The sequence below is a fragment of the Cryptosporidium ryanae genome (assembly GCF_009792415.1).
Source record: "Cryptosporidium ryanae isolate 45019 chromosome Unknown contig_58, whole genome shotgun sequence".
Classification (NCBI taxonomy): Eukaryota; Apicomplexa; class Conoidasida; order Eucoccidiorida; family Cryptosporidiidae; genus Cryptosporidium; species Cryptosporidium ryanae.
The window spans coordinates 1-10,611 of NW_027125553.1; the positions used below are offsets into that span (position 1 = coordinate 1).

Genomic DNA, 10,611 nt, shown 5'->3' on the forward strand with positions numbered 1-10,611 from the left:
TTCCGTTAGAATTTCCTCCATTACCGGAGTCACTTTCATCACTTTCACTTAAACCAAATAAACCATTATCAATAATTTCTTGGATGGTTATAGTCTTATCTTCATTATCAACTTCAGAATTTGATTCAATTTCAATTTGGTTGTTTATTTGGGATTTATACACTTCTTTATTTTTCTCCTCGTTTAAATAATCCTCAAGTTCATTCTCTCTACAAAATGAAAGTGTCAAGTTGTTATAATCCAAATGTGATACTCTTTCTTTATCTTCAAATACAACACTGCACTTATCAGATTTAAACCCTTCTCTTTCTTCATATTCCAACTGAGTGAATATAAATTTTAAAATTTAAATAAATTATTAAAAAAATAAACTACAAAACTTACAATATATATTCTCTTTCCTTTAAAATATCTCTTTTCATCGTTTGAAAACCTTATTTTACATGGCCACCAAACTATTTCATGTTCAGCTTTATCAATTCTAATTTTTTTGCTACAACTCTCAATAAGATCTTTGTCATTACTATTATTACTTTTACTTATATCAAAATTAACATTACTAAAATCTTCATTATTACTGGATTCTGATACGATTGTCCACTTTAAATTATATAGTTAATGAATTAAATAATTAAATATGGTAAATATAAGAAGAGAAATTATAAATAGTATAGTAATTAGTTAAATTTTTAACAATTATTATAATTCGTCTGTTTATAAATGATCATTTACTTGATTAAAAAAATCACTAAATCATTATTATTAGTATTTAACACTTTATAATATACTGTTATATTACTATAATGTTTAATTCCCTTCATTTATTGTAGTTATTTAGTAAATTTAACTTACTTTTACAAAAATTGTTTGATCAATTTCAAGATTATAAGCAGCCTTAAGAATTCCAATATCACAATAATCTCTTATAGTTTTAGACTTCATTCAATTATAAATTAAATTAGTAGAATAAATATGAAATTAATATTTAAGATAATAAAAAATAACAATAATAAAATTACTTAATGCTAGTATATTAAATTTTATTTTTTCCGCCATTAATTAAACCTAAATACGAAAATGAATTGCAACAAATATAATAAATTAGTGATCAATAAACAATAAAAACTACACCAATTACAATAGACCAATAAACTTGAATAATTAAGCTTAATGAAATACAATAAACATCATATAACATTTGATAATCTTAGTTAAATATTAAACTCAATAATTCAGAGATAAACATAAACACTTGTATTCACATAATACGAAGTTAAATACACAGTTTATTAAATTGATCTTTTTTCTAATTTGTTTATTAAAATAAAACAATTGCTTAAGTGAGAATAAAGAAAATTAGTAGTTCATTTTTGTTTAATGTTATATTACATCAAGGATAAAAAAAAAATACTAAATTCGTAACAATATATTAAAATTCATATGCAAGTATGAAAATGTGTACAAGAATTCAATCAAGATTAAATAAGTTAATAATTTCTTCTTTATTAGCTTTTATTAATTCCGATATCAGTTACCATAAATTCGGGCGGGTCATCTATTTTACAATAATTTTATGTGAATAATAAAAAGATTACAAGAAGAGTAAGATTAATAATATAAGCATAGATAATCAAACAATAAGCAATATATTACTTTATTTTTGTGTAATTTCGTGATTTGTTCTTTAAAAAGGATAATAACTATTTTAAATAAATAATATAAATTATAACATATAAAAATGGTTTATAGTGGATCTTTGATTACCGCAATTCAGCAACCGGGGCATTTAAGAAAAAGGTCAATAATGGAAAAACAATTATGAAACATACAAATAGTGTAAAAATCACAATAACTAGATTCACATTAGAAAATTAAGTGGTTTAATTTTAATACAAATATAGAAAATAATTGACTTTTATAGTACACTAGAAAAAGTAGGACATAAAAATAAGATACATAAAGATAGATAGATAAAAGGAGAGTATTTAGAGATTAAGGATAGTTTATATAATAAATTAAAAATAACATAAAATAATAGATGTTTGAAGAAAACTTTAGACCATGCTTTAATGGGTATACAACAGGTTATCGTCAAAATATAGGTAATTTACCCAGGTTATCACATTTACCTTTTAATGGTGTAACAGGAACTTTGTTGGGTGGAACATTAACTGATTCAAGGTATAATGATTCTTCTCAAAATGTGAGATTAGAAATTGGTATTGATAGGACTGGATTAAGACCAATACAATCTTTTCATTTAGTTAGAAATAGCAATACATCAAATCAAAGAAATAATCAGTATGATGTAAATGGAGACGAGTCTATTTTTATGAACGACTATTTAGTTTCAAATGGATATAGAAGAACACATGAAAATTTTACACCTTTAAATTTAAACAGAGTTGGACAAAATGCATTAAATTTAAGTAATAGCGAAATTAGAGGCTACAATCGCAGTAATTTAAATGAAAACCATATAAGAATGATTTATTACACTCCAACTGAATATAGAATTGTAAATAGGTCAATATCTATGAGTAGTCCAAATTTGAATGAGAGACTGAATAGAACAGTTAGTTCAAATCAACTAATTGAGAATAATGTTAATTTAATTAATAGAAGTAGAAGTTTTGCTGACCGGATATTGGAGCAATTTGAAACAATAGAAAGAGAGCATAATGACTTAACTGAAAGAATTCAAAGAAGTCAATCCTTGTATGGGCTTATTCAAAGGAATAATGAAGAAGTGAATAGAGTTTTAGGTAGTATTTCTGAAAGGTCAGAAAGAAGATTATCACAAAGGAGTAATAATAATATAGAATTATCAATGAGGAGTAGATCAGAATTACTTGGTTCAAATAGGGAATCTTTATCAAATGAATTTGAAACAACAAACATAGGTAATAGCTGTACCAATAACATAAATAGGATAAACAGAACTGAGAGTACAGGGAATGATATTCTTTCTTCGTTTGAACAATTAAATGAACAATGTTATAGAAATAGCAGAAGAGGAATAGAAATTAGTATGGATGAAATACAAGTTGAAAGAATTGATAATGAAGATATTACATATCATAACAATGATGAATCTGATGCTGATAATGAAGATGTATTAGAAATGGTACATATTGATGAAGAGTTTGAGAGATATTTAGATAGAAGGAATGAAGAAATTAGAAATCGCTCTTTAATTCTATCAAGAGATGAAATAACATTCGAAGATGATATTGATGAAGAAGAAGAATTGATAGTGGCTGGTTTTGACGATAATTATCCGGATGAATTTGGTTACAGCCATGAAAATGAAAACTGCCCTGTATTGGAAACGAATTATGATATTAATAGTCATAACAATGAATCAATAGAGACTGAAGTTGAATATGAAGTTGATGAAAACAATAATACTCAGGAAATAAGAGGTATATCTGTAAATACCGTACATTTTGGTGAAAATGTAGAAAGAATCAGATTAGAGGAAATGAATGCAACATTTTTGTCAGAAAGACCTGCCTCGATTTCAGAAAGATTATTAGAAACATCTCGTGGATCATCCAGTTATACAGATAATATATCTAATGTAAACAGAGTAGGTAGAAGAAATAAAGTATGTGTTCCTACAGAGATTCAAAATGCATTCCCAGTCTCTAAATACGACGAAAAGAAGTCGCAGAACTTAGATGAAGACAAAAAAACTTGTTTGATTTGTTTAGAAAATTTCAAAGACAAACAAGAAATTTTATGGCTTCCTTGTACACATTGCTTTTGCAAATGTTGCATTACATCTTGGTTCAACAGAGGTGCTGTATGTCCTATTTGTAAAGATGATATACTTTCTCACTTTTAAAGTTAAAATATGTAGTAACTAATATTCATAATAGCTCTATGTTTTTTCATCTTAAATAATTTTATGAAATAGAAATTTAACTATGATCTTTTTATTGTTTTTTAATACAGTTATTTTTCAATTAATATTTGAAACTTAAATTAAATATTAATCAAGACCAGGAATCCTGTAAGGTAGATTTTTTGACAGATAACTCTTCAAAGACATATAATCGACCAAAATATCAATCCATATATCTGAACCAAAGTTATTTATTGATTCTATTTGTAGGGAGCTATGACTGTCAAATATAGAATAGTCATAACCTTTAGATATCTGTATTATTCTCGTTGTTATTAAACTCCTAGTAATTCTTTTAATAGTCGTTTTCCCAATGTACTCTTGATTGGAATATATAATTAATGATAAGATAGTTTTAAAACGTTTTTCCACTCTAAACAAGGATATACTATTTTCACTTAAATGACTATTTAATAATTTATTATTGTCACAATTTACTTCATTTGTTTGATTTAATTTTTTTTCGTATTCGAGTATAATTGATACTAAAAATATTTTAGATAATAAAGGGAGGGTTCCAACTATAATTAATGTTGAATCTCCTAAAAGAACTTCTCTACATGCTGCTTGAACGTGAACTATTTGTACTTGTGGCATCTGTTCATTATTATTTCTAGTTTGCGAACTTGAAGGTTTATTATTCTGATTATTAACATCTTCCTTACTATAATAGTCACTTTTTTCTTTATTCATTTGTTCTTCTATTCTGCATATCTCTAAAGCTCTATGAAGTACCTGAAGAGCTCTTCTTACATCTGATGATTGTTGTGCTATTCTTCTTGCACAAAACTCAATTGCTTTTGGACAAAAAACCGATTTATTTTTATTCTTTTTATCTTCTTCATCAATAATTCCTACTCTTGTTTCTAATATTTTGATCATTTCATTTACCGAAAAAGGTGAAAAATTTACTCTAGCGTAACCACATCGAGAAGTACATCTTGGAATTAATTTCTCAGGGAGATCCATAGTATTAGAAATCGCAATTATTATTAATTTAGAGTTTTTTTGAAATGGCCAATCAAAAAGTGTGTATAATAGAGATGTAGCAGAGCTATCAGAACCAGATACAGTCACAGATGATGAGACATTATTACTAGTTGTATTATTTCCTCTGATAAGAGTATAAGTACCACCCATATTCCTTGAAACGTTTGCTTTTTGTAACCAGTCTATTTCATCAATTACAAGAATAGTAATGGGGCTTTCTTCATCCTTCAAAAATTTATCTATAGAATTATAACACGTCTCTTTACTAGGTGCCCATGTACTGGAACCTGTCAACTCTTGTAAAAATACAGTATAAAAGTGATCGGGATTACTTAGATGTAAAGCATTAATGTAACAAAAAACAATAAGTTTTTTCATTTTTTCTTTTATTATATTTACTTCCATTTCAAGTGTTTTTAATACATTTAAAACTGTTGCGGTTTTACCAGTTCCAGGTAACCCTGCAATAAATATCACTCCACCTTGCTCGCCTAATATAGATGCTTCTAATATACTTCTAATTTCCTCGTACTCTTTTTCACGACATGGAAGTGCTTCACCAGGTCTTTCTGACCAATGTAAGCTACTATTATTTATGTAACTCTGTTTTAATTTATTTAAATTGTCAGTCGAAGTATCAAATTTATATTTATTTATTTGATTATTAAAAAATTTGACATAATAATTATAATAATTACTGCATTTTGATAGAAAATAAGATTTATTTTTATTGCTTAATATAGGAACAATAGTACCAGTATTAACCAGAAGTACATATAAAGTTAAAAAGTTATCAGAAAGTTCTATAGAAAAAGAAGGAAGGTCTTCATTAAACTCTTTAACATATTCAGCAAGATATTTATCTTGATTTGTATAATTTATGTCATTATTTAATTTAAACTTTTTCCTTCCTCTGTTTATTTCAGCTTTATTGTATACTTGGGGTCCAGAATAGATATCTAATTCATCTTTTGCCCATTTTAAATATTCGCTTTTAGAATTCCATATTCTTATCATTCTCTTAATTACACTAACCTCTAATACCTCACACCTGTCACTTTCTAAATACTCTTCCTCAAAACTGAATAAGTCTTTTGGAAGTTTTGACTTGTCTATTATTCTTCCTAAATCTAAAATATCGTCCTCAGAATAAAACCATCTAACCTCTACTCCTTGTAAATCCTTTTCTGGATCATATAAAAATGCAGTAATTTGTGCCGGTCTTTCTCCTCCATCAGACAAACAAATCATGACATGATCCCCTATTGTAAATATGTCACAATCTGTTTTTGTCTCTATTATATGATGTATATACAAGTGATAACCTTGAGGAGTGACAATTGGTGATTTTTTAAACCCAATTTCCTTTTTAAAGAACACAGAATTAATGTCTTCAAATTTATTTGTAATTTTCCTTCCTCTTATACTAATTCCTTTTAGTGCAACATTTCTAGTTAATCTGTCATCTTTATTGTTGTATTTAACAGAATCTAAAGATCCTAAAAAATTGTTTATATACTCGGTATTTAACAATATTCTTCTTTCTTCTCTTTTTCTGTAAGACTTATTATGATTTTGCGTTTCTACTAACTTTAATGAATTAAGCCTTTTCTTTGTATTTAGTTTTAACTCTGAAGTTGTTATTCTTCTTTCTATATACGACATGTTTGTTCTTTTTATTTAATTATATTAAATATCAAGAAATAAAAAATTGTCAAATTAAAACAAAATAAATATAATATTTATAAAATTTAGTATTTGTAGATTAAAATACAAATATAATTTAAAAATCATTCAAAAATATTTCTTAGATTTAAATATATTTATGATTTTTATTGAGTACCTTATTTTAATTAGCTTTTGTTATCGATCTCAAATTTTACTTTATCGTCACACTCCTTTCGGCGGCTATGTAAATTACTTTAATCACAAATGAAAAAGAAAAAGTGATTTCTGCTATAATTCGTCTTTGTTTTATAAATTTTATTATTTACAATAACATCTTAACTAAATTTAATATAGAATTTAAATTTTATTTGAACTTAATACTTTGTGAACAACAAAAAAGTTAGTGGGGTCTTCAGTAAGTGGGGTCGATGTTTATCTATAAATAAAGGTACATGAAAAAAGTATTAAAAAAATATCAGCATTTTAATTGACCTTGTTTTTATTATTTGTAATATATTTTAACAAAATATTCCCAATGTTTTTTTATTAATTGTTTCTATATATTCACTTTGTACTTTTTTTTTCAATTTTTCTTAATTAGAAAGTTGTTTCATTATTATTAAATTATAATTATACTACTTGTCTAAGTATCACATATATTAAATTCACAAATATTATTTAGTGTATAAATAAAATGAAGTAAAGAAAATAAATAAACGACCCACTTTTTTAATCCTAACCTTGTAATATGTTATTTTATTAGATGTATTTAAACAATATAGAAATCAAAATGGTTAAGAAAATCTATGCACTTTACATACTTTCTTTAGTGATATTTTTGTATATTTTAAATTTACAAAATAACTACATTCGATATTTGATATATTTTAGTGACTTGTAATAATTAATCTTCATTTCAATAAATATACAATATATTTAAAAATTCATACTAATTAAATAAATATTTTGTTTGTATTTAATTTATTATTATCAATTCCTTTTTTAGTTTAGTTAAGCCTTGTTTTATAGTGAAAATAAAACATTCGATGAAAATATGCAATGTGCAGCGGGAATTAATTACCGCCGAGTGTGTATATGCAGTTAATGCATATTTACTACTCCTGTAGTGGGTTACACAAAAAAAAAAATCATAATTAACTGATAAAAAGATAATTAAAATCACTGATTAGTTATAAATGATAAAATAGCCATTATTTAAATGAATTTCTAGCAAGTTTAATTCAGTACATAAAAAGAATATACAGATTAAATAGATTGAAATATAAAAACATTACTGTGTGAAAAAACTAGATACATAACAAACATAAAGGTTAGATTATAAACTTATTAACTATACTAATAATAATATATGTTAAAATAAGATAAAATTTTTTGGTAATATTTCGAGTACATTACTGTGGTTTTGTTTAATAAAGAAAAATAGTTAAAGTTTATAATATAAGGATTTATTAAACTTTTGCCATACAGTTTAATGTTAAGATATAAAAAAAATATTTAGTTAAAAATGAGTTTGAAGAAGATAAAAGATCCCACTAAAACTCTTTCATGTTGCTTTGAGTGGTTTAAGACTTTCAAAATAGTTGAAAATGGAGATGTTAAGTGTGAGAATATATATGATGTATTAGTCCCAAATAATTTAATTTTATTTATTCAGGAACTATCTCCTATGTTTTTTGCAGACTACCAATTGACAGATGAGCATAGCAGTGAAATATCAAAAGGATTACACTTTATAATGGACGGCATAAATGATTACCTGGATGGAAGATTTCGTGAGGAAATAGATATTTTGGATTATGATCTAATAGCGACAACTGTTGAAAAAAATGGGAAAGTTCAAACTGATATGTTGGCAGAAGTTTGCAGAATGTGTGGAATAGTTATAGTATTTGCAGTAGAAAGCGAATATAACGAAGATGTTATAAGCAATATGATGCTATTAAATGAAGATACTCAATTAGAATTACAACACATGATACAGATGACAGGTGAATTTGGTGAAAATGAGGATTTTCCTGATGAAGAACAAATAATAGAAGATGAAACATCAAAAAAATCAAGAGATGACACAATTGGACTTAGTTTAGCACATGCTGATGAAATGGAAAGAAAAATAGAGTTGTTAGAAAAACAATTGAGATCAGAACAAAAGGCAAGACAAATAGCAGAAGATTCATTGAAAAAAGTATCAGCAAAACCTAAAAGTGCAATAGAAGAAACAGAAAAATTAGAAAACGAGGTATGGAATCTTCAAAATGAGAAAACATCATTGCAAAAAGAGAAGAAAGAGCTTGAAACAAAGTTGAAAGGAGAAATCAAAGATTTACAATCAGAACTTGAATTATATAAAACTGAGGCAAGTAAGGTGGATGGCTTAGAACAACAAATAAAGAAGTGGAAGGAAAAAGTAGATAGTTTACTAGATGTTAAACGACAAAATGAGAAATTAATAAAACAACTAGAAGAAACAGAAGAATCTGGAACAGTAGCAGAAGAAGGAGGTAAAAAGTCTAGTCAAATATTAAAAAACAAAATATCTGATTTAGAGGAAGAATTAGGAAAATGTGAAAAAGAAAGAGACGAGTATTATGACGAGATAAGTAAAATGAAAAAACAAGAGGATAAATATAAAAAAGAAATTTTTAACAAAAAAGAACAAATTAGTGTTTTAATAAGAATATTGGATGAATCTGGTGTATCAATATTAGGAAAAGTAGATGATGAGTTAATTAATGGAGTTAACGATTCATCAAATGACTATCCTGAACCGGGGACAGATAAATTTTATTTAACACAGTTATCAATACTGAATGAGCAATTAAGAACTCAAAAACAATTATTATTAAGTGAACAAAAAAGAATACAATTATTAGAATCTCAAGGAGTAATTAATTCTAGCAATGATACAGGGGATGGTTCAACAATATCAACACTAAAGCAACAAATAATTATTAGAGAACAAGAAGCCGAATTACATTTGTCTGCTAGAAAAGAAGTTGAAAAAAAAGCACAATTAGAATTAAAGCTTTTATCTACATGTCTTCATGAAATGGCACTAAAGTATCATCAATGTAAATCCATAATAAAACAATTAGATGAAGAACTTAGTGCATTAAAACAGAAATGTCAAATTTCAATAAATAATAGTTCCGATTATAATAATAAGAGTAATACTAATATTTATGACAATGACTATCAAGAGGTATCTAATAATAAAAGTAGGCAAACTGAAAACATTACAGTTATATCCAATGATATAAATTAAAATTTATAGGGGTAAATCAATCTTTAAGTAGAAAAGTTATTAAAAAACGGATATGTTTTTAATAATAATGAATATATAAAATTTAATTGAATAAATAATAATGTATAAAATATTATTTATCAATTATGAAGTATTCAAAAAGAAAAAAATAAATAATACAGAAGTAAATAAATGGAAAATTAGTAATAATATTGTTTATATAATTTAATGAATAATAGTTCCTTTATTTAACCTAAAAAAATAAAGCTTAATTAATCATCAATTAAATATTATGTTTAAAATATGTAAGTAAATACAACAATTACATCAAATAGTTTGACATCAATTTTTAATATGATTTGGCAAATATTCCCATTTATTATTTGTATGTATTATTTTTAATTTGGATATTTATTTTCTATATTAGATAAATTTAGATTAACAGTTACCTTTTTCATTAATCAATCAATAAAATTAATTTGTTGCATTATTAAAGGAAGAAGAAAGTCACAGAATATTTAGTATTTCAGACCTTAGCTGATATCGCAATTATTTAGTTATTTGATAATGTTCTCTAGTATTATAACATAAGTATAGTTTTTAAATGTTTAACCTTTTTTCTTAACAGTCAATAGGGTGATAATGCTATTTTTAAAATTTATTTATTTATCATTTTTTTTTCTTATTTAAACCTTTTAAACAAAAATATACAAATATAATAAGTATAAACCAACGAAAAATATTAGTGACTACCTGAATTTAGATGAAAAAGAAATTA

The 10,611-nt window shown here is 25.2% G+C and overlaps 4 protein-coding genes across 4 annotated transcripts; 2 read left to right on the forward strand and 2 right to left on the reverse strand.

Annotated features, from left to right (window-relative positions):
* Positions 1-384: 384 nt before the first annotated feature.
* Positions 385-942, reverse strand: FG386_002821 (uncharacterized protein; the record flags this gene model as incomplete). The annotated part of the gene is made up of 3 exons (XM_067342036.1): positions 385-600; positions 750-815; positions 853-942. Coding segments are annotated over 3 exons (372 nt in total), but the record flags the coding sequence as incomplete, so codon positions are not given.
* A 1,096-nt stretch (positions 943-2,038) lies between these two features.
* On the forward strand, positions 2,039-3,850 carry FG386_002822 (asparagine-rich protein; the record flags this gene model as incomplete). The annotated part of the gene is made up of 1 exon (XM_067342037.1): positions 2,039-3,850. One exon carries the CDS (start codon positions 2,039-2,041, stop codon positions 3,848-3,850), a length of 1,812 nt encoding a protein of 603 aa, XP_067196524.1.
* Positions 3,851-3,997: 147 nt separating this feature from the next.
* On the reverse strand, positions 3,998-6,565 carry FG386_002823 (uncharacterized protein; the record flags this gene model as incomplete). The annotated part of the gene is made up of 1 exon (XM_067342038.1): positions 3,998-6,565. One exon carries the CDS (start codon positions 6,563-6,565, stop codon positions 3,998-4,000), a length of 2,568 nt encoding a protein of 855 aa, XP_067196525.1.
* A 1,528-nt stretch (positions 6,566-8,093) lies between these two features.
* FG386_002824 (uncharacterized protein) lies at positions 8,094-9,854 on the forward strand (the record flags this gene model as incomplete). Its single annotated transcript, XM_067342039.1, has 1 exon — positions 8,094-9,854. The coding sequence occupies one exon, from the start codon at positions 8,094-8,096 to the stop codon at positions 9,852-9,854; it is 1,761 nt and encodes a 586-aa protein (XP_067196526.1).
* Between the last annotated feature and the right edge of the window lie 757 nt (positions 9,855-10,611).